At 47.3% G+C, this 23,397-nt stretch overlaps 1 protein-coding gene, 1 long non-coding RNA gene and 1 pseudogene across 4 annotated transcripts in view; 1 reads left to right on the top strand and 2 right to left on the bottom strand.

The window, feature by feature from the left end:
• The window catches only part of LOC130267825 (uncharacterized), a 71,745-nt gene extending 49,214 nt beyond the window's left edge, over positions 1–22,531 (top strand). The window contains exons 3-4 of the long non-coding RNA XR_008843299.1: positions 21,926–22,083; positions 22,185–22,531. This is a non-coding gene — a long non-coding RNA (uncharacterized LOC130267825). The remainder of the gene's footprint in view (positions 1–21,925; positions 22,084–22,184) is intronic.
• Positions 1–23,397, bottom strand: part of MED16 (mediator complex subunit 16) — a 132,936-nt gene that overhangs the window by 64,628 nt on the left and 44,911 nt on the right. For 2 of the 3 annotated variants that reach the window (XM_056517990.1, XM_056517992.1), the window contains one exon: positions 3,777–4,138. The exons of the other annotated variant lie outside the window; for it this stretch is intronic. In XM_056517990.1, coding sequence (XP_056373965.1) covers positions 4,012–4,138 — 127 coding nt within the window. In that variant the 3' untranslated portion in view covers positions 3,777–4,011. Of the gene's footprint in view, positions 1–3,776; positions 4,139–23,397 lie in introns of those variants that run through there. 3 annotated transcript variants of the gene reach the window in all.
• LOC130343974 (U2 spliceosomal RNA) lies at positions 17,340–17,430 on the bottom strand (annotated as a pseudogene).

Here is a 23,397-nt window from a genome sequence, read left to right as displayed (position 1 = left end):
CTCCTGGCGGCAGTGTATGTCCCCCTGAGTTTCATGTTGATGTCTTAGAGTGTATTACGTCTAAAATGCTTTCATTTCCCCCTCTTGCTGTTCTTATTATAGGCGATTTTAATGCAGTTCCGAATCCAATTGTCAATCACACTGGTGCGGTGGATTCTGTCTCTCCTGGTCTAAAGCCTGGAGTTCTGTGTTGTCTTATACTGAGGTATGGTGGAAGCACCCATCTGACCCAGTGTTCTTTTATTAAGCAGTCCATAAAATGTCCTCCAGAATTGATCTAGTGTATGCGTCATCAGATCTCCTGTCCTTCCTATTCCAATTGACCTAGTTGCCCATATATGGAATCCATTTGATCCCAGTTCAAACACTTTCCTATGTATGGTAAGAGATATCACGTACACCACTAGGGGGATCTCAGACCACTCAGCTCTTGTACTCACCCTATGTTTGGTCCCTAGTCGTTCCTCTAGAATTTGGCTTATGCACCCTGGCTGGCTGCAGGAGGAGGTGGTGGCTGCCTCATTGCATGAAGCTCATAATTGTTTTGGGGAACATAACCGGTCTCACCCCAACAAATTAGTGCAGTGGGATGCTTATAAGGCGCATGTTAGGGGTGCATTTATGGCAGGGGTTGCGGGACAGAGGATTGTTATTCTGCTAGGGAGTGGGGCACTGCAGATGGAGATTGGGGTTTTGGAGGCGGAGATGGTGAGAAACCCTTCCCCCGAAATAGAGAAGAATTGAGTTAAGGCCCAGAGAGCTTTATTGATTAGTCAGAAGGAGAGAATTCAGAAAACGATGGTGGATAGGGAGGCGGCCCTTTTTGAGTTTGGAGACAAAAATGGTAAGCTGCTGGCGTATAAACTAGGGAGAGTAGGCTGGTGGTATCCAGTCCATGTATTAAAAGAGAATCTGGGGTGTTGAAGACGGACCCGCTGTTTATTAATGATGTTTTGCGGGACTTGTCGGATGTCCCAGAGGGCATAATCTCGTTTTTGAGGGAATTGCCCCTTAAATGCCTAATAGGCACAGGCAACTGCTTTAGATGCCCCCTTTTCTGCTGAGGAAGTCTCCCTGGCTATTGCTTCGCTGCAAACGGGGAAAACTCTGGGTTTAGACGTACGATTGGGGACTGGTATAGGGTGAACGAGGAGAGGCTGATCCCTATTTTGCAAAATCTCTTTAGCGTTGCTGCGGAGACTGGGAAACTTCCGGACTCCATGAGGGAAGCCCTTATTGTGGTTCTCACCAAGCCGGGGAAGGATCTGACTCAGCCAGATTCTTACCAACTGATCTCCCTCCTTAAAGGGGTACTCCGCCCCTAGACATCTTATCCCCTATCCAAAGGATAGGGGATAAGATGTCAGATTGCCGCGGTCCCGCTGCTGGGGACCCCCGGGATTGCCACTGCGGCACCCCGCTGTCATTACTGCACAGAGCGAGTTCGCTCTGTGCGTAATGACGGGCGATACAGGGGACGGAGCAGTGACGTCATGGCTCCGCCCCTCGTGACATCACAGCCCGCTCCCTTGATACAAGTCTACGCCACGCCCCCTCCCATAGACTCGTATTGAGGGGGGCGGGCCGTGACGTCATGAGGGGCGGAGCCGTGACGTAACGATGCTTCAGCCCCTGTACTGCCTGTCATTACGTGCAGAGCGAACTCGCTCTGTGCAGTAATGACAGCGGGGTGCCGCAGCGGCAATCCCGGAGGTCCCCAGCAGCGGGACCGCGATGATCTGACATCTTATCCCCTATCCTTTGGATAGGGGATAAGATGTCTAGGGGTGGAGTACCCCTTTAATGTAGATATTAAACTTTTGGCTAAGATTCTGGCTAATCGCCTAAAAGGGGTCATAGCGGTTATCGTTCATCCTGATCAGATGGGATTTATGCCTGGGAGAGCTACAGACATTAATGTTAAACACTCACATCTTAATATTGCTGCTGCGGAGAATGATGCTCCTGTGAGCTACGTGGTCAGTCTTGACATTTGTAAGGCTTTTGATTCAGTAGAATGGCCTTATCTTTGGACTGTGTTGAGGATCCTTCCTTTTGGTCCGAGGTTCAGAGCTTGGGTAAGTTTGCTATACGATAATCCGAGGGCTAGAATACGCACACATTTGGATATCTCTGACTCTTTTCTACTGGGCAGGGGTAAAAGGCAGGGGTGTCTGCAGTCTCCGTTTCTGTTTGCTTTAGCTGTTGAACTGTTGGCAGCGGCCATCAGAGCTTCACCTGATATCCATGGGTTACGTAGGGGGTCCCTTGAAGGTCTCCATGTATGCAGACGATACTTTGGTCTACTTAGCGGATGTTCGTGGTTCCCTGGAGGCTTTATTTGATCTTCTGGAAAGCTTTGGTTTCTTCTCGGACTTGAGGATTAACTGGCCAAAATCTTCCCTGATGCCTTTGTCGGTGGTTGCTGATCCTCTGCCCTCTCTTCCCAATGGTTTGCAGGTGGTTACCCAATTTAGATATCTTGGAGTAGAGGTGACTGCGTGTCTGAGGGATTATATGGCGTTCAATCTGAATCCTGTTCTGGCCTCTATGGCTGCCAGATTGAAATCCTGGACCTCCTTGCCTCATTAGCGGGTAGAATAAAAAAAATTCAAAATGATATATCTCCTTACGTTTCTGTATGTTTTCCATTTGTCCCCCCTGATTCCCCCTAAGAGGTTATTTGTGAAGTTGGGTGGTGTTCTGAGATCCTTCTACTGGTAAGATAAACCTCCACGACTGGGTGAGGTGCTGCTCCAGGCATCAAAGCAGCGTGGTGGTCTTTTCTTTTTGAATTTCATTTCAGTCTGACCACAGTGATCTCTGCTGACCCCTCTGTCCATGTCAGGAACTGTCTAGAGCTGCATAGGTTTGCAATGGGGCTTTACTCATGAAGAGGTGTCAGCTGAGAGCACTGTGGTCAGGCAGAAAAGAAATTCAAAAAGAAATTAACTTCCTGTGGAGCATACAGCATCTGATAAGTACTGGAAGGATTAGGATTTTTTAAAAGAAGTAAATTACAAATCTGTTTAACTTTCCGGAGCCAGTTGATATTAAAAAAATAGTTTCCGGCGGAGTACCCCTTTAACTCTTGAGATGCTGTGATCCTAGTGTGGTGCTCTTTTAAAGAATCATATCTGATTTACTAATTATGCATAACCCCTTTAAAGGGGTATTCCGCCCCTAGACATCTTATCCCCTATCCAAAGGATAGGGGATAAGATGTCAGTACGCCGCGGTCCCGCTGCTGGGGACCCCTGGGATCCCCGCTGCGGCACCGGGCTATCATTACAGCACAGAGGGAGTTCACTCTGCACGTAATGATGGGCAGTACAGGGGCCAGAGCATCGTTACGTCACGGCCTCGCCCCTCGTGATGTCACGACCCACCCCTTTCAATACAAGTCTATGGGAGGGGGCGTGGCGGTCGTCACGCCCCCTCCCATAGACTTGCATTAAGGGGACGGGCCGTGATGTCACGAGGGGCGGTGCCATGATGTCACGCTGCTTCGTCCCCCGTATCGCCCGTCATTACACACAGAGCGAACTCGCTCTGAGCTGTAATGATAGCGCGGTGCCGCAGCGGGGATCCCAGGGGTCCCCAGTAGCGGGACCGCGGCGTACTGACATCTTATCCCCTATCCTTTGGATAGGGGAGAAAATGTCTAGGGGCGGAGTACCCCTTTAAGGAGGAATAGTAAATTAACTTATATCCATTAAAAGGACAGGAAAATATTACCCAAGACTAATTCTAAGTTATCTGCTTTTACTTAACAGTGACACCAAATATAAAAAAGAAGTTTTTATTCCTAATAAAGTAGCTCATATTTACAGTTAGGTGATCTCTCGAGAAAGCCTTGGAGACTTAGCAATGGACTGAAACTGGTAGATGGATAAAGAATTATTAAAAAACTTTAAACCACAGACTTGATACATGGACTTTGTTAAGTCAAACACAAGTGCCAAGATTCAAACAGTCTTTTTTTTTCTTAAACTTGGGGAAGGTGAGATGTCATGAGTAGGTATGGGGCATTTTTCTCCACAGTCCTCCACATAGGCAGGTTTTAATCCATCTTTGCTCCCATTGCTTCACTGCTATTGCTTTGTTTGGAGACTTTAGCATTGTTACACAACCACACCTGGGAAAAAATTATTCAAGACAAGGAAGAATTTAGTTACTTAAGTGGCATTGTGGGCTAATTTAAAAACATCTAGTTTTTACTTGGAGTGCCAAGTAAAAGGTCTAAATGTTATATAGTTTGAACACCATGTTAAAAGCAGATTATTTATCATTAGAGAAAAACATTTTCCATACTACTAGTGGGAGGTTAAAATGAATGGACTTGTTTAAAACGCTGAATAATGTCACCTACCAGATAAGCAGGAGTACAGATGTGGGAGGTGGGAATACCGGCAGGGGTTTCCCTGTCCTTCCAGTGAAGATCCGATTGTGGCACTGTAGCGCTACACTGGCGTGATGACACAGGAGTCGGGTGTAAAGTAGTAGTACTTATCATAATTAATCATAAAAAAAGTGACATACAGGGTTGGACTACGCGTTTTGGAGGGGCTCGCTACTTTCTCAGGTTCAGGTTACATTGTATAAGTAAAGCATCTTTTTTATATACTCACATACATGAATAAAATAACACATTATACATTTGAATTTTGGCGGGACTGGAAGCCATTGGAGGCTGAGTGTGACGTCAGCCTCCAGGGTCTGTTGTAAAGGTTCTGTTGGTGTATAGGAATGAATGGGCAAGATCTATAACATTGTGATTTTTTTTTTTTCTGACTATTGAAACCAATGGGCCCATTGTGGTCTATGGAGATCTTGCAGCAAGTGGGGCAGACAGCTAAACAGCAAGGTCCTGGTAGTAGCATGGATGGGAGACCCCAGTGTGGGTTCGAGTTGATAAGAACCAGAAACCAATCGCTTTGTGGATTTTCAAGAGGTCAGCCTGAAACCGCATCAGAAAAAGAGGGAACATTTCTTCCTCCCAATCACCCCAAGAAAGAGAAAAACCATAGAAGCGAGAAGAAAGAAAGGAGACTTTAGAAAAACCTAACAGAGAAACTGAAGATAGAGCAAAAATGAACAATAACTCAGATTAAGATGCCCTTTTCAAAATTTTTAACCTCTCCTTTGGTTGGGCGGTATAAGCCCATAAAAGTTACAAAATGGTTTTTTTTTTCTATTTTGTCTCACAATGATTTTTTTTTTCTGTTTTGTCGTACATTTTTGGGTAAAATGACTGATGATGTCATTACAAAGTCGAATTCTTGGCGCAAAAAATAAGCCATTTTTAGGTGCAAAATTGAAAGAGTTATAATTTTTTAAAGGTAAGGAGGAAAAAAAAAATGCAAAAACAGAAAACCCCCGAGTCCTAAGGGGTTAAAGAGCTCCGATGACTTGATCAAAATTTTACGCCCCCTGAAATGGCAAGAAGACTACAGAGTCATCACATTAGATGTCACTGCACTGTATTTAAAAATCAAACACAATATCGGCCAAGACTGCATCAGAAACACCATACTTATTGACACCACTATACCCCCCAATCAAAAAGAGTTCCTTCTCGATTGCCTCTGGACCATTCTCACCAACAACTTCTTCAGATACGACAGCAGGTGGCGCCGTCTTACGCTAACTCGGTTATGGGGGCCATTGAAGAAAAATCATAACAACCCAGACACTGTACAAAGATCTACCGACGCTACATAGACGACCTCTTCCTGGTATGGAAAGAGCCCCCACACCTCATCCAACTTTTTGTGGGGAACATCAACCGACTGGGGGATCAAACTTACATCCAATCATTCCAGCGAGAAAATAGAATTCCTTGACCTCGAGATCAGCAATGAAAATGGAGAAATTATCACAGCAACCCATTTCAAGAAAGGTGATTTTTTTTAACACTTACCGTAAAATCTCTTTCTCGAAGGATCCATTGGGGGACACAGACCGTGGGTGTATGCTGCTGTCTCTAGGAGGTATGACACTATGGCAACAAAAAAGTCAGCTCCTCCCAACAGGATATACCCGCCTCCCGGCCCTGAGCTAATCAGTTTTAGTACCAGAGCAATAGGAGAGGACCGACAGGTCAAGGAAAAAACACGAACAAGAAAACCAAAGAGAAACCCAAAAGGGCGGGAGCTGTGTCCCCCAATGGATCCTTCGAGAAAGAGATTTTACGGTAAGTGTTAAAAAAAATCTCCTTTTCTCTATCGGCTCCATTGGGGGACACAGACCGTGGGACGTACCAAAGCTGTCCCTTGGGTGGGCAGATAATCAGTTAGGCAGACGGTTGATCCACTGCCGCCTGCAGCACTTTACGGCCCAGACTAGCATCAGCCGATGCCAAGGTATGAACCCGGTAGAACCTCGAGAAAGTGTGCAAAGAAGACCAAGTAGCCGCCTTGCCAATCTGCGAGGCCAAGGCCTTGTTCTGGAGAGCCCAGGATACTCCAACAGAACGGTAGAATGAGCCACAACCCTGAAGGGAGGAACCCTCTCCCTACAGCGATAGGCTTCCGAAATGGCAGACCGGATCCACCGAGAAATGGTGGCCTTGAAAGCAGGTCGTCGCAAGGGACAACCTGCTTTCAAGGCCACCATTTCTCGGTGGATCCGGTCTGCTATTTCGGAAGCCTAAAGACGTAAGGACGAAAAAGGAATCACACTGACGAAACGAAGAAGTGATAGAGAGGTAAGGTCTAACAGCCCGAACCACATCAAGTTTGTGGAGTAAATGCTCCTTAGGATGAGAAAGAGCGGGACAAAAAGACGGAAGAACAATGTCCTCATTGAGATGAAAGGCCGAAACAACCTTAGGCAAAAAGAAAGGATCTGGCGGAAGACAATCTTGTCCTGGTGAAGCAGGAGAACGGCAGGAGAGAGCTGCCAATTCAGACACTCTCCGAATGGAGGTGATAGCAACAAGAAATGCCACTTTCCAAGAAAGGAGGCGCAGGGACACCTCCCTAAGGGGTTCAAAAGGTTCACTTTGGAGGACCCCAAGAACCAGATTCAAGTCCCAAGGGGGAGAAGGTGACCGATGAGGAGGGGCAGAATGCGCCACTCCTTGAAGAAAGGTCAGGACATGAGAATTAGAAGCCAGAGGACGCTGGAAAAGAATAGAAAGGGCCGAAACCTGACCCTTAAGGGAACTGAGAGACAACCCCAGTTCCAATCCTGACTGCAAGAAAGAGAGAAGACGGGAAACCGAAAAGGTAACAGGACACAAGACCTAAGCTTCACACCAACTAAAATAAGACCGGCAGGTACAGTGGTAAATTTTTTGCCGAGGAGGACTTACGAGCCCTGAGCATGGTGCGAATGACTTGGGAAGAGAAACCGCGGCTCTCAAAACCGCGGTCTCGAACCGCCACGTCGTCAAAGCAGAGACGGTAATAGGGGTGGCACAGGAGACCTGAGATAGGAGGTCTGGACGATAGGGAAGGCGCAACGTTAAGTTGTTCAGGAGGCTGACCATGATGACGTACCACGCCGCTGGTCCACTAGAATGGTGGAAACGCCCCACAGAGTTTCCTCAGGACCCCGAAAAGAGAAGAAAGGGAGGAAACATATGGTAGGTCAAAGGCCGACCACCAAATAGACAAGGTAGGGAAAGGCTCGACCAAGAGAAAGGAACGCTTCAGTTGTGGCGGGACAAGCAGAGGTCCACGCCAGGAGCGCCCCAGATCACAGCAAACACCCCTGGATGTAGGGATCAGTGGCCTTGGACAACTGAGGACCGGCCAAGAAGACCACATCCCAGGGACGGCCAGACTGAAGATAACTGAGATGGCTGGAAACCTGAGTTCCGCCCAGGAGGGAAATTCCCAAGAAGCAAGCAAAGAAAGAATTGCCCTAGGCCCCAAAATGCTGAAGGGGAAAAAGCTTCTCGGGGGGCAAAGACCCCAGACCGGGCGGTCCCTGAAAACACCTCCCCAGCCTGACAGAATGGCAGGGATGGACAGGAAGGAGCACCCCCGAAAAAAAATGAGGGGAAAACGAAGCCACCATAGAAAGGACCGACAAGACTGACGAGAGAGAACGATCTTGCGGTCGAGAGACAATGGAGACCTGTCCCACCGGAAGAAAATCACCAGTTGAAGAGGTCGGTGATGAAACTGGGCAAATGGTAGGGCCTCAATGGCCGCCGCCAATCGACCCAGGACACCCATGCAAAAGCGAATGGAAACTGGAGCAGGGAACCGAAGTCATCAGACTCTTGAAACGAGTGGGCGGAGTCGAAAGCGGGCAGAGGCCGCATTGAACTGGAGCCCCAGGAGAGCGGTTGGGCTTGTCCCAAATGACCATCTAACCAAAGGGAGACAAGGTCTGGAGGTTGAGACTTAGACTCTCCAGGACCTGGGTCCTGGCTGGAGCTCAGATCAGGAGGTAGTCCAAATAAGGAATCACGGAAACAACTGTTGTCCGTAAAAAAGGCTATCACAGGCACTAGGACTTTGGTAAAGGTCCGCGGAGAAGTGGCCAGACCGAAATGGATAGCCACAATAGAAAATGACCGTCCGTAACTGCAGAGCGGAGGTACCGCTGATGACCGGGAAACAATGAGATGTGGAGGCAGGCATCCTTGATGTCCACCGAGGAACGAAAAACTCCCCTTGAACCATGGACGCCAGCACCGAACGGAGAGACTCCATTCGGGATGGGAACGCAAGATGCTGGCTGAGATAATCGAGAACTAAGACTGGGCAAACAGAAACGCCTTTCTTGGAGACCACAAAGAGGTTGGAATAAACCTCGAAAACGTTCCCTTGAAGCTGCATGTCCATGCATCCCGGAGGGTAAGAGGCGACCAACCACCCGAGAGAGGTCGGCGGGTGGGGGCGACCCTTCAGGCCGAGGAAGGCCTACGGCTGCCTGATGGGGCCGCCAAACGTCCGGAATGGATAGCCGACCTCCGGGAGGAATGGGATCGGAAAGAGGAGCCCTCTTCCCATGAAGGCGCCAGGCTGGACCCTTTGTTGGTACCCTTTGTTGCTACCAAAGGTCCGCAGAACCGGAAGGAGGACTTACGACGGAAAGAGGTAATAAAGAACTCATTTTCCGCCTGACGCCTCACTTCCTGAAGGTGGTGTCCGCATTCCAGGCTTAAAGCCACATGAAGGGACGGTGGCTACCAGGTAGCTTGTGGTAAAGGCAGCACAGTGGCTGCACATGGAAGCAGAACACAAAAATCTCCGGCTGTGGAGCATCGGAGAGCTAGATTAAATAAATCCTCCAGAGGGATCTTGAAGAGTACCCTGACGGAGTTGAAAGACCATACTAAAAGGGCCTTTGACACACAGACAGAAGCAAAAGCAGGAAGAACCTGCTGCCTCAAAGGCAGAGATTGCCAAAGTATCCACCTTCATGTTCGCTGGATTCATTAAGGCAGCCGCATCAGCCAACGGCCGGGTTAGCGCCTTAGGGAGGCGGGAGACCAGCGGATCCACAGTTGGAGAGGAGGTCCACCGAGCAATGAGGTCCTTGGCAAAGGAATACCGCGCTTGAACCTTCTTCGTTTTCTGAAACTTCTTGTCAGGGTGACTTCAGGCGGATACCCGCAGGGCGTAAAATTCAGCGTGAGAGCTGAAAGTCTTGAGTGCCGGTCGGGCACAAAGAAAGGAGACTTCTGGAGCCACTTCCGAAGTTCCTGGGTCCTTTAGATGGAAGGTGTCTCTTATGGCCGCAACCACTGAGTACACCACATGAGGCACATCCGTGCGGTCCATAAGAAACTTCTTCCACAAGTTCTCCAGGTGAATGGGAACATGTGAGGCGGCCCTAGAAGAGAGAGAGAGACGGACCTGGTACGCGGGTCTGGAGAGCCAGAGCGGCGACCCTGGGAGCATTCTCTAGAGGAGCGACGCTTGCTACAGGTCGGAGTAACGGGGTGATGCCTGCGAGGGGAGCACCCATGCCTGCCAGAATACTCGGGAGATGAGTCAGATGACACACCCTTATGATGCTGCAAGAGCGTTAGAATAGGGGGAGAGCGGGACCCTCCGGAGGGCCGGTGTAGGGAGGGCCTCTCCAAGGCAGTCACCACATAACGGGAGACCTGAGCCAAGTCGGATATAGACTGAGAGAGGGAGGGAACCCAGGCTGGAGGGGCGGCCGAACCCACCGGGTCTGGAAGAACAACCGGGGTAGAGTAGCAGGGGGGTCTGGGGGAGCAGCCAGAACAAGTGGTTCAGCAGAACCAGACAGTTTAGAGTTACAGTATTAACAGATAAAAGGAGTGGCTAACACTCCAGTTAACTGTTTAGAGGGAGGCTGATCTGGGCCTCTCTCACCCAAGACTGTGTTCCATTTCACTGTGTTGCTGATATAGTCTGCTTATCTAACTGTTTCACATGCCTTGAGATCCCCATAGACCACAATGGACCTATTTTAAAATAAAACCACAACACTGTAACACACTGTCCCACCCCGGGACTCGAACCCGTGGTGGTCTCCAGGCTGTCAAAGAGGAGAAATGCTGGCCAATAGCAAGTGAGGGGCGTGTTAGGAGCAGGGAGCACTGCTGATTGGCCCCTGCCACCATAATCGCGCGCACAGTGCTGATTGGTGGACAGTTCGCGCCCTGAGAAGCTTAGCTAAAGCTAAAGTATTAACAAGAAGTCACGTAATGGCGCCCGCTCCTTGCCCCCGAACATGTGGGCTCGCGGGGAACTGAGCGGATTAGATGCTGCCGGCAGCAGCCGCTGCTGAAAGTGAAAGTAAGACGGTGCTCAGATCGCCCGTATAGAAGAACGCTGCGGCTGTCAGCCGCTTCAATGTGAAAAAACACACACACAGTCGTACACACACACACACACATATATATATGAATAAAGTGAAAAAACTGTGCCCCATTCAAACTGCCACTGCTCACCCCAGTAATAAAGGACCCCCTGTCCAGGCTAGCCCCATTAGACCCATGAGAAAAGTGGGCCAAAAACTAAGGGTCTCCAGATGTTGCAAATCTGCACCTAAGGAGAAAGGGAAATATACTCACCTCAGTCAGAAGAACTTACCTCATGAAGTCTTCCTATGAAGTCTTCAGCCAGCTTTTATCACCTGTATCATGCCGGGCTACCATGTGCGAGCGATGCGAGCAGGGAGATAGGGTGACCCGGAACCATGAGGTACAAACCCAGGCGCTGACCGTTCGTGAGAGAGGGTGAACAGCGCATATACGCAATGTCTGTGCCCCCTTACTCGCAATGGGGAAAGTGAGCCGCAGTTCCTGAGTCCCCACCTGAAAACAGGAAAGAAGATGGACAAAAAAAAAATCTAACACATCCCTAAATCTAGGAAAATAATAAAACTTAAGACCTGGTCTGGAGAGAACTCCAGACCATGTCCACCTCCTTAGACACTAAGCTTAAAACTGATTAGCTCAGGGCCTGGAGGCGGGTATATCCTGCTGGGAGGAGCCGACTTTTTTGTTGCCATAGTGTCATACCTCCTAGAGACAGCAGCATACACCCATGGTCTGTGTCCCCCCAATAGAGAAAAGTACATTCAAATAGCTACTTGGCATTCGACAGTGGACACTACAAAAAGTGGCGCACAAACGTACCATTCAGTCAGTACAAGCGAATTTGCAAAAACTGTACCAGGAATAAAATTTTCGAACAAGAAGCCAAAACCCTACAGAACAGATTCTAAGCAAAAGGATACTCTGAACCCCTCCTAAAAGAGGCCTATGAAAAAAAACAAGACACTCACACAAGACGACTGCCTCAAACCAAAAGAACCCCAAACAGTGTTCCCCGACACAACAGAAAACATCCATTTGAACTTCATCACCACATGCAACTGTACACACAATGCCATACGCACAGCACTCAGCAAACATTGGTACATACTACAAACTGATCCAGTACTGAAACACATTCTTCCGGACAAACCCAACATTACCTTCAGAAGAGCCCCAACCCTACGAAATATGTTGGTCCCAAGTAAACCGAAGCAACAGAACAAACTCAAAAACAATACCAGTACCCTATCCATAAAAAGGAACATGTAAATGCGGGAGCACAAAATGTCTATGCTGTAAGAACATAGCACACAATCAAAAAACCTGTAAAAGCACCACCAATGGTGAGGAATTCCCAATCAAAAGCTTTTTAACCCCTTAAGGACCAACACAAGTAAACCTGTACGCCCCTGAAAGACCAGGCCTGTTTTTTCAAATCGGGGATGTCTGTCTTTATTAGAGAATAACTCTGGTGACATTTTGCCAATCACGATATTTCTGACATTGTTTTTTTGTCACAAGTTGTCCTTCATGTAAATAGTAAAAGTAAGCAGATATCATATTTTAACACTAATAGGTTGCATATATTTATACTTACTGACCAAATAGTTTATGAAACTTATACTTTTAGATGTCTACTTTATTTTTACAGCATTTTTTTTTGTTTTTAATTCACATTTTAAATTAATTAGAAGCCTAACAATTTAAAATTTGAAAAGTACATCTTTTTTTATGTGCTATGCAAGGTTTGCAGAAATTTGAAGGTGGTATAACATAGGAACACCCCCAAAATGACCCCATTTTAAAAACTAGACCCTTCAAGGTATTCGCTGAGGGTACAGTGAGTATTTTAACACCATAGTTTTTTGGCAGGAATTATTACAAAGTCAGTGTTAAAAATTCAAAATTTGCATTTTTTCACAAATGCATCATTTGTGGGACATATTTTTTGTACATCACTTCTGATATTGCAAGAAATGCACCCTATAATTTTCTTACGCTGCTCGGCCCGTGTTTGGAAATACCCCCACTTAGGCCATATTTGGTTCCTTGGCCGCGTGGTAGGACCCAGAAGGAGAGGAGCGCCATTTGGCTTTCAGGGAATCATTTTAGGCCGAATGGATTGTAGGCTGCACTTCATGCCTGCAAAGGGTTTTAGCTGCCAGAACCATATAAAACCCCCTCAAGTGACCCCATTTTGGAAACTACACCCCCTAAAGTATTCATCTAGACCAAAAGGGAGTACTTTGAGTCCTTTTTGTGTGGCTGGAATGGATACAAAATCAGTGGAAATTGCATGGAATTGCATCATTTATGGGACATATTTTTTGTACATTGCATCTGAAAAGTAGAAATTGCGCCCCATATTTTATTATGCTGCTCGTCCCGTGTTCGGTAATACCCCCGCTAAGACCATATTTGGTTGCATGGCCACATAGTGGGACCCAAAAGGAGAGGAGCACCATTTGGCTTTCAGGATATCATTATACAAATTATAGGCCGCACTTCATCTTGCAAAGCATTCTAGCTGTCAAAACAATACCACAACGCCAGAACTGACCCCATTTTCGAAACTACGCCCCCTAAAGTATTGACCTAGGGCAAAAGTGAGTACGTTGAGCCCTTATTGTGTGGCTAGAATTATTTCAAAGTCAGTAGAAAAAAATAGAAATGAGCTTTTTTCCCCCACAAATTCTTTATTTGTGGGACATCATTTTGGTAAGTCGCTTTGAAATGGAGGAACTACGCCCCATATTTTATCACCCTGTTCGTCCCGGGCTGGGCAATACACTTACTTAAGCTATATCTGGTTGCCTGACCGCCTGGTAGCACCAAGAAGGAGAGGAGCCCCCTTTGGCTTTCAGGGCATCATTATATGAATAGTCCCCATTCATACTGCGTTTCTGCAGTATAGGTGTCCGTTGTCATGTCAAAAAAGGGATGCCAACGTATATTGTAGCAGTCTCATTCAGAAATAAATGGAGCTGCTACAGTATACGTCAGCATCACTCTTTTTGACGTGATGCTGACCGATACCTCTAACACTGCACAATCGCAGTATGAACGGGACGCAGTGTAGGTTCACATAGAGCACATCCGCGGCTTATTTCACTCTGCGGATGCCCCCGGCAGCAGTCACAAGGGGCGAGATCACTGCTGCGGCTGGGTAGCTCAGTGTGTCCGCTCATGACTGCTGGCGGGAAATCCGACGCTATGAGTGGACACACAAAGCTACCTAGCCTCTGCAGGGAGCTCATTATCGTGACTGCTGGCGGGCATCCGCAGCATGTAATATGCTGCGGATGTGCGCCGTGTGATCCTACACATTATGCATTTTTATTTTTGATTACCGTATTTATCGGCGTATAACACGCACTTTTTAGGCTAAAATTTTTTGCCTAAAGTCTACCTGCGTGTTATACGCCGATAAGCCGCTGCAGTTCAATGATTTAAAGCGGGCGCTTTAAATCAATGAACTGCAGCAGCTTTGCAGGTGCAGAGACCTGCCGTCGCTGCCGGCTTCTCTGCCCCTGCCTGTCCTGGGGTCTAGAGCCCTGCTGCCGGCCCTTCTCTCCCCCTGGCAATCGATGCCGCTGCCCGTTCTCTCCCCCTGGCTATCGGCCCCATTGCCAGGGGGAGAGAAACGGCGCCGGCAATGGGGCAGCGGCGCCGACAGACAGGGGGAGAGAAGGGGCAGCGGCACCCATTGCCGGCGCCGCTGCCCCGTTGCCTCCCCCATCCCCGGTTGTATAATTACCTGTTGCCAGGGTCAGGTCCGCGCTGCTTCAGGCCTCTGGTGTGCGTCCCCTGCGTCGTTGCTATGTGCTGCGAGACGCAATGACGTCACTCGTCATTGCGCCGCGCCGTGCAGTGCATAGCAACGATGCATGGGACGCACACCGGAGGCCTGAAGCAGCGCGGACCCGACCCCAGCAACAGGTAATTATACAACCGGGGATGGGGGAGGCAACGGGGCAGTGGTGCCGGCAATAGGTGCCGCTGCCCCTTCTCTCCCCCTGGCTATGGGCGCCAGCAATGGGGTGCCGGCACCGATAGTCAGGGGGAGAGAATGGGCAGCGGCGCAGATAGCCAGCGGGAGAGAAGCGGCGGCAGAAGGGCTCTAAACCCCAGAAAAGGCAGGGGAGAGAAGCGGGCAGCGACGGCCTCTCTCCCCAAACCTTTCCTGGAGGTGTATTGGGGTATACACATGCACACACACGCACCCTCATTTTACCAAGGATATCCTTGGTAAAATTAGGGTGCGTGTTATAGGCCGGTGCGTGGTATACCCCGATAAATACGGTATATTTATTTAATAAATGTATTTTTATTATTTATTTATTTTTACACTTTTTTTTTTTACATTTATTGTCTTTACACTTTCTTTTTTACACTTTTATTTATTTTATTTTTTTTTTACACTTTTTTTTATGCTTTGGAATACTTAGTATTCCAAAGCATTGCAGTTATATCCTGTCTGCCAGTTTTACACTGGCAGGCAGCATATCAGGACATGCCTCAGGCACATCCTGTCAGGCAATAACCGGGGCAGACCTGGGGGTCCTAGTAAAGACCCCCGGCTGCCCAGGTAAGCATAGTTGCGGGGTGCTACAGGAGAGAGACAGAGGGAGCCCCCTCCCTCTGTCAAAACTCCTTACAGCTCGCGGTCGCTTCCGACCGTGGCTTTAAGGGTTAAACTGCCGGGACCGAAGTTTTCTTCTGTCCCGGCAGTAACGCAGGTCCCCGCCCGCCGGGGATTACACACAGCACCCCGCGATCGCGCTGCGGGGTGCTGCAAGGGTGACAGAGGGAGCTCCCTCTGTCATAACACTTACAGCCCGCGGTCACTTCCGACCGCGACTGTAAGGGTTAAAATGTCGGGACTGAAGTTTACTTCAGTCCCGGCATTGCGGCAGGGTCCCAGCTGTGTGTTACAGCCGAGTCCCTGCTGCGATCTCGTGGGTGCACTGGGCAGCACCCACGAGAGCCATGGATGAGTATACACGACCTAATGGCGGAACGTGCATCCAGCCTGGACGTGTATACACGTCCATGGTCCATAAGGTGTTAACTGCAAATCCAGCTTCATCATATGTCTGATCACCTGCAAATGCAAGAAGCAATATGTGGGAAGGACAACACAGGAACTCCACTGTAGCCTTAATAAACATAGGAACAACAATAAAAAGACATTTTTACTTCACAGTATCTCAAGACATTGTACCGAACAGCACCCGGATGATGAAGAAGACCCCTTTACGATTTGCCCCATTGATCATGTACCCAGATTCCCAAAATTATAATTCCTCCAATAAAAAATATTTTTTTCTTATCTTTGCTATTAAACTACCTCATGCAAGCTGGTAAGAAACTATGCTGTTATTATTTTAACACTATTATTATTTGATGCCACTACTACGTTTTTTTTTCCCTTAGTTTTATTTAAATTACTTTATTTCTTTTCTTTATTTTTGTTTACAATTTTTATAGTTCTGATAACACTATTATCCACACAAACACCTAGCTATCCCAAAAAACTGACTTATTTCTATGCATTATACCATCTCCTGCTAAATTGTAATGTTTTGCTGCCATCTACTGGTGAACTGTGTAATTTACAACCCCTCCATTCATTCCTACTACATTACATTTTATACAATCCTTCCTGTTCCAATTGACCTAGTTGCCCATATATGGAATCCACTTGACCCCAGTTCAAACACTTTCCTAAGTACCAATTGACCTACATATGTCTCTCTTAAGTAAAGAATAACCACAATCTTTTTTTTTTTTATCTAAGAGCCAAGGAACATGCTCTCGAATCACCCAAAGAGCAAGAAAAAGTGCAAACGTGTTACACTAAAAAAATGTGCACAGAGGATGCGGTCTATCGCAAGCCCTTCTCTGATAGGAGAGAGGCCCCCAACAAACCTTACCCTTCGCCTCCGAACCAAAAGGTACCTGCGAGGTTCCAGGTTCGATGTCCCTTTTCGCTGAAACTACTAAGGGACCACAAATGCTCCCGGCATCCCGCTTGGCATCAGCCAAGGTATCTGCCCGCAGAGCCGATAACGGTAGGTACCCTGCCAAGGCAGGAGTACCAGGGGTGTTTGCAGGGAGGTGCGGAACCTAATGGCCACACACACCTCCCCTAGACCGCCAGGATGGACACCCAAAAGGGCTCCTGACAAATCCTGTGGACACACAATACGCAAAAAGTGACACAGTGAGACAAAAAGAAATAAGTGAATGTGTGCAGATATACTGCCCGGACATCCAGCCGGATCTATAAAAATGTCTCTGATCCTAGCCAGAAGGCCGGGAATCAAGAGGTGAGTGCCACAAGGTGAAGAGATTATGGTGCCCATGCTTCCACTCAGTGAGCCAGTACACCCAGTGAGTTTCGGCACCTCGGGGTCACCACTCCCTGAGGCACAAAAGTACCTCGGCTCTAGACCCTCTCAGCCTCATGGCGAGACCCGGAGGAAGCAAGTCACATCGGGGCAGCCGTCATTCCTCAGAACCAGCCCTGGAACGCCCCGGTACACCTGCTCCCTACCATGCAGCACCCATCCCCACCAGCTCCACACTGGCGTCGCCTGCCACCAGCATGAAACTGATAAGAACAGATACTACACTTTATCTTAGCCAAAAGGCCGAGAAGCCCTTTAAAGGGGTACTCCGGTGAAAACCTTTTTTTTTTTTATTATTACTTCTATATTTGTAAATTACTTCTATTAAAAAATCTTAATCCTTCCTGTACTTATTAGCTGCTGAATAATACAGAGGAAATCCTTTTCTTTTTGGAATCCTCTCTGATGACATCACGAGCACAGTTCTCTCTGCTGACGTTATAATAATAACACTTTATTTATTGTTGTGCTTAGTGGGATTTGAACCCAAGATTCCAGCACTGCAAGGCAGCAGTGCTAACCACTGAGCCACCATGCTGCCCTTAGCATAGATCTGCTATGCATGGTTGCTAAAATGGACAGAGAGGTCAGCAGAGAGCACTGTGCTCGTGATGTCATCAGTGTTCCAAAAAGAAAGGAATTTCCTCCGTAGCATTCAGCAGCTAATAAGTACTGGAAGGATTAAGATTTTTTAATAGAAGTAATTTACAAATATGTTTAACTTTCTGCCACCAGTTGATTTAAAAGAAAAAAGGTTTTCACCGGAGTACCCCTTTAACCCCTTAAGGACCAAGCCCATTTTCACCTTAAGGACCAGGCAAATTTTATTTTTGCATTTTCGTTTTTTCCTCCTCGCCTTCTAAAATCCATAACTCTTTCATATTTCCATCTACAGACCCATATAAAAGGGCTTGTTTTTTGCGTGACCAATTGTACTTTGTAATGAAACCTCAGACTTTACCGTAAAATGTACGGCGAACCCAAAAAAATATTTTTTTTAGGGAGGAAATTTTAATGAAAACCACAATTTTGCACATTTTGGAGGGTTTTGTTTTCACACTGTACAATTTACGGTAAAAATGACATGTGTTCTTTATTCTGTGGGTCAATACGATTAAAATTATACTCATGGCTACATACTTTTATATTTTTGTACCGATTAAAAAAAAATCTAAAACTTTTTGTACAAAATCAGTACCGTATATACTCGAGTATAAGCCGAGTTTTTCAGCACGAAAACACCCCCCTCGGCTTATACTCGAGTGAACTCTCCGCCCTCAGTGGTCTTCAACCTGCGGATCTCCAGAGGTTTCAAAACTACAAATCCCAGAAAGCCCGGACAGCCGATGGCTGCCCGGGCTTTCTGGGAGTTGTAGTTTTGAAACCTCTGGAGGTCCGCAGGTTAAAGACCACTGCGGCCTTCGACATCATCCAGCCCCCTCTCACCCCCTTTAGTTCTGTACTCACCTCCGCTCGGCGCTGGTCCGGTGCTGCAGGACTGTCCGGTGGGGAGGTCGTCCGTTGGGATAGTGGTTCCGGGCTGCTATCTTCACCGGGGAGGCCTCTTCTCGGCGCTTCGGGCCCGGCCCCGGAATAGTCACGTTGTCTTGACGACGACGCAGAGGTACGTTCATTACCAACGTACCTCTGCATCATCGTCAAGGCAACGCCTCTATTCTGGGCCCGAAGCGCGGAGAAGAGGCCCCCCGGTGAAGATGGCAGCCCAGAACCACTATCCCACCGGACGACCTCCCCACCGGACAGTCCTGCAGCACCGGACCAGCGCCGAGCGGAGGTGAGTACAGAACTAAAGGGGGTGAGAGGGGGCTGGATGATGTCGAAGGCCGCAGTGGTCTTCAACCTGCGGACCTCCAGAGGTTTCAAAACTACAACTCCCAGCAAGCCCAGACAGCCCATGGCTGCCCGGGCTTGCTGGGAGTTGTAGTTTTGAAACCTCTGGAGGTCCGCAGGTTGAAGACCACTGAGGGCGGATAGTTCACAAGAGGATGATGACAAGAGGATGATGACAAGGTGATGATGAAGGGGGGTGGGGATGATAAGGGGATGATGAAGGGGGGGTGGGATAATGACAAGGGGATGATGACAAGGGGATGATGAAGGGGGGGTGTGGGATAATGACAAGGAGATGATGACAAGGGGATGATAAGGGGATGATGAAGGGGGGGGTGTGGGATGATGACAGGCGGTAATGATGAAGGGGGGATAATGACAGGCGGTGATGATGAAGGGGGGATGATGACAGGGTGATGATGATGAGGGTGTTAATGACGGGGGTCTGGATGATGACAGGGGGGGATGATGTATTTCCCACCCTAGGCTTATACTCGAGTCAATAACTTTTCCTGGGATTTTGGGGTGAAATTAGGGGCCTCGGCTTATATTCGGGTCGGCTTATACTCGAGTATATACGGTAATCTAAAATCGCCCTATTGTGACCACCTATAACTTTCTCTTTTTTTGGGCCGTCATCTGAACTTTTTATCGATACCACATTTGCATATATAAAACTTTTATATAATTTATTATAAATTTTTAAATAAAATGTGACAAAAAAAGCAGCATTTTTGGCCTTTTTTTTTATTTTTTACATTTACGTTGTTCACCGTACAGGATCATTAACATTATATTTTGATAGCTTGTACATTAACGCATGCGGCGATACCAAATATGTTTATAAAAATAAAAAAAAACTTTACGCTTTTTGGGGGTAAAATGGGAAAAACGGACAATTTTTATTTTCATTGGGGAGGGGATTTTTAACTTTTTTTTTCTTTTTCTTTTAAAATTTTTCAACTTTTTTTCACACTTTTTATGTCCCCATAGGGGACTATCTATAACAATCCTTTGATTGCTAATACTGTTCGCCATTACTGGCCGCCATTACAGACGATCGGATCGCCGTGGCAGCGCTGCGGGCGATCAGATCATCTATTTTATTATGCCGCAGATCACGGCATCTGAGGAGTTAATGGCTGACATCAGCGCGATCGCGGATGTCGGCCATTACCGGCGGGTGCCCGGCTGCTGATAGCAGTCGGAACCTGCCGTGTATGACGCTAGCACCGCTCAGATGCTCGGGGTCATACACAGGACATAAATGTATGTCCTGCCAAACCAGGATGTACATTTACATCCGTGGTCGTTAAGGGGTTAAGTGAATGTGCGCTGTGACGTACGGCCCAATCTATCAAAATTTCCCGGATCCTAGCCAGAAGGCAGGGTGATTGCCAAATGTGAAGAGTACGGAATTGTGAAGAATTTCGGCACCTCGGGGTCACAGAAGTACCTCGGCCTTCAACCTCCTCAGCCTCACGGTGAGACCTGGAGCGAACAGGTCACATCAGAGCAGCCGTCGAGCTGATTTCTCAGAACCAGCCCCGGAATGCCCCAAGGCACCTGCCCCCTCCATGCAGCATCCATCCTACATCAATGGCAGAGACTAGACCACCGATTAGAACATATACTACGCTTGATCTTAGCCAAAAGGCCAAGAGCCATATATGCCATCAGAACGCAGCCGTATAAATGTGGTACGCGCTGTACGCCGCAACTATGCAAGTATATAGCACAGTCTGCTGCCTGTCCCAACTTATTGTGAAAACATTAATTTCGGCTGGGATTACACTTGGCGTGTTTGACAGAAAAAAACACCATGCTCGCTGCGGGCACATGTTATGTTGGAATCAATAGGGTAATATGAAATGCCAGACACTAATGGGGGTTTCTTCATCCTTTTATGGTCTTTTTAGGCTATCAAATCTGTGGGATGCCGAAAGCATATATATATTTTTTTTTCCCTATGAAGTTTTGGTGTTTTTCTTCCCAATGTTTTTAATAGAAATCCTTGAGTCCAGTTGCCCATAGCAACAAATCAGATCGCTTCTTTCACTTTTCAGAGGCTTTTCTAAAAATTAAAGAAGCGATCTGATTGGTTGCTATGGGCAACTGGTCCACTTCCCTCTTCACAGGTTTTGATAAACTCCCCCCCCCCCCCCCGTGTCTTTAGCAAAAATGCCACAAAGATGGCAGAGTAAAGAAATGAGGGGAGCAGTTTTTAGTGTTTTGTTTTTATGGGGGGGGCAAAAAAAAAACCCGAACAATCAAACAAGAATTGCATCTGTTCCTAGGCTTAGGCTGGGATTAAACACGACTTATGTGTGGCGTTTTTCAAAGCCCACATTGCTTTATTTTTGGTGTTCCCCCTCCCCCCCTTTCGACAGACGTCTGTCCAACTGTTGCAAAGCTACAACTCCAAGCATGCCCAGGGCATGCTGGGAATTGTAGATTTGCAACAGATGGACAGCCACAAGGGATCAGTGGTGCAGTATGTCAATCTAGGACCATGGTGTCTGATCTTGAACTGGCAGCAGGAGCCACGACCACTATAAATCAGTGGCTGCCGGGATGTCTAACGAGTGACATCCTTTGCTCCAGACCACAACGTCAGGGATGTCACTCGTCAGACGTCCCGGCAGCCAGCGCTGCTCATTAAGCCTGCCAGAGCCGCACTGATCTGTGTAAGAAACCTATGGGCCCAGGCTGTTGGGGCCACCAAATTATAATTACAAATACTGAGTGTCTGGTTAGGAGAAACAAGTATATTGCACCCACAGGGAGTAGCCCCATTTTAATAAAAAATTGCCCCAAATCCCTTAGATAACAGTCATGCAGAATATAGAAAGCTTTTTTGTTTTTCAGCCAATCAGAGAGCAGATAGAACTCTCAGGAGGTAACAGCGTGTCACACATGTGATGTCATAACCATTGTCCACCAGAGAGCAGCACTGAGCAGATATAACACTGCTCCTGCTCATTCTTCATCAGTGAGGGGCTGATGCTGGACACTGTAGGGACCGAGAATGCAAAGTCATATACACTACTGTGACTGGTAAGTGTCACATTGTTGTGACCAAAAGGTCTTTAGTGCAGTTCAATGTGCTTTTCTATAATAAACATGTAAATAATCTATCTTTTATTTTCCTATCTTAGATGCATTATTTCCAGGATGTGGAGTAGCATTTCCGGACCTACAGCAAGACGTTGGATGAAGACGTGGATTTCCAGACCTAGCAAGAATTTGGATGAAGGCACAGCCCCTCGAATCACGCACATACACAGACACATTGGCCCAAATTCTAGAGGTAACCTCCTTTAGTATGCCCAGAGGAAGGGCAATACAGTAGCCATGGATTCCCTACAGGTTTCCTCCCCTCTGGAGGTTTTTCCTGTCCTGAGTATTAGTTACTGTACGCTCTTTGTGAGTGATGGAGGTTACATAAAATCCCTACACAAACATTTTAATATATAATAAATAAAGTTCCCCTTTTTAAACCATTCTTTAACTTGTTTGACTCATTTATTTTATTTGTGTGTGAAAAATAGTGTTAGCAAAACGTGGATGACATGAGGTTTTTTTTTAAGTGTCCAAAGCTGCTCTCCTGCACGATCTGCATAATGCGGTGCGGAGAGAGGCAACTGATGCTGGGTGGCAACCATAGGACACCCAGCAATTTCCATGCATGAGCCTTTTTCTGATGAACGGGACCCTAGGAGAGTGGAGGAGGCAGGTGAGAGGACCTCCATCCACCATTTTGAATGATCACCAGATTGCCACAGGTGAATCCATCCTTGAATATAATGTCCGCATTGCCATAACCTGCTTTGATCAAGGCATCTGAGGAGTTAATGACAAACATTAGAGCGATCGTTGATGATTGCCATTATTGGCAGGTCTCTGGCTGCCAGGACCTGCCATACATGATGCGAGCACCGATCCATTGTTTGCATCATGTACAGGGTGTACATATACATCCAATCACATCAGGACATACTTTGACAGGGTCCACCTACTCAATTTTGATTGTAAAGCTCGAATGTCCACACAGAAAACTTATGTGCGGATATTCTGAAGATAGTGGAGCGGTGTCAGAACATGCTAGCGCTAAGATTGTTCATAAATTCGCTTTATCATAGGCGGCAATGTATTTCTGAGCAGAATACACAGAAAGAACAGACGTCTATTCTTTCTGCGGATGACCGAATTTGAATTTCGGTGCCAGATATTTCCTGTGCAGAAATTCTGCTGTGTGCACAGTGTGCCAGAACCCCATTGAAATTAATGGGACTCTGCTGCAGTGGAATTTCCGTACAGTATATTCCTGTGCAATTCTGCATGGAAAACCTAACGTGTGAACATAGTCTA

This window comes from Hyla sarda, chromosome 1 (assembly GCF_029499605.1).
Source record: "Hyla sarda isolate aHylSar1 chromosome 1, aHylSar1.hap1, whole genome shotgun sequence".
Taxonomy (NCBI): Eukaryota; Metazoa; Chordata; class Amphibia; order Anura; family Hylidae; genus Hyla; species Hyla sarda.
The sequence above is the reverse complement of the archived record's forward strand: the minus strand, read 5'-3'. Positions and strand labels throughout refer to the sequence as shown.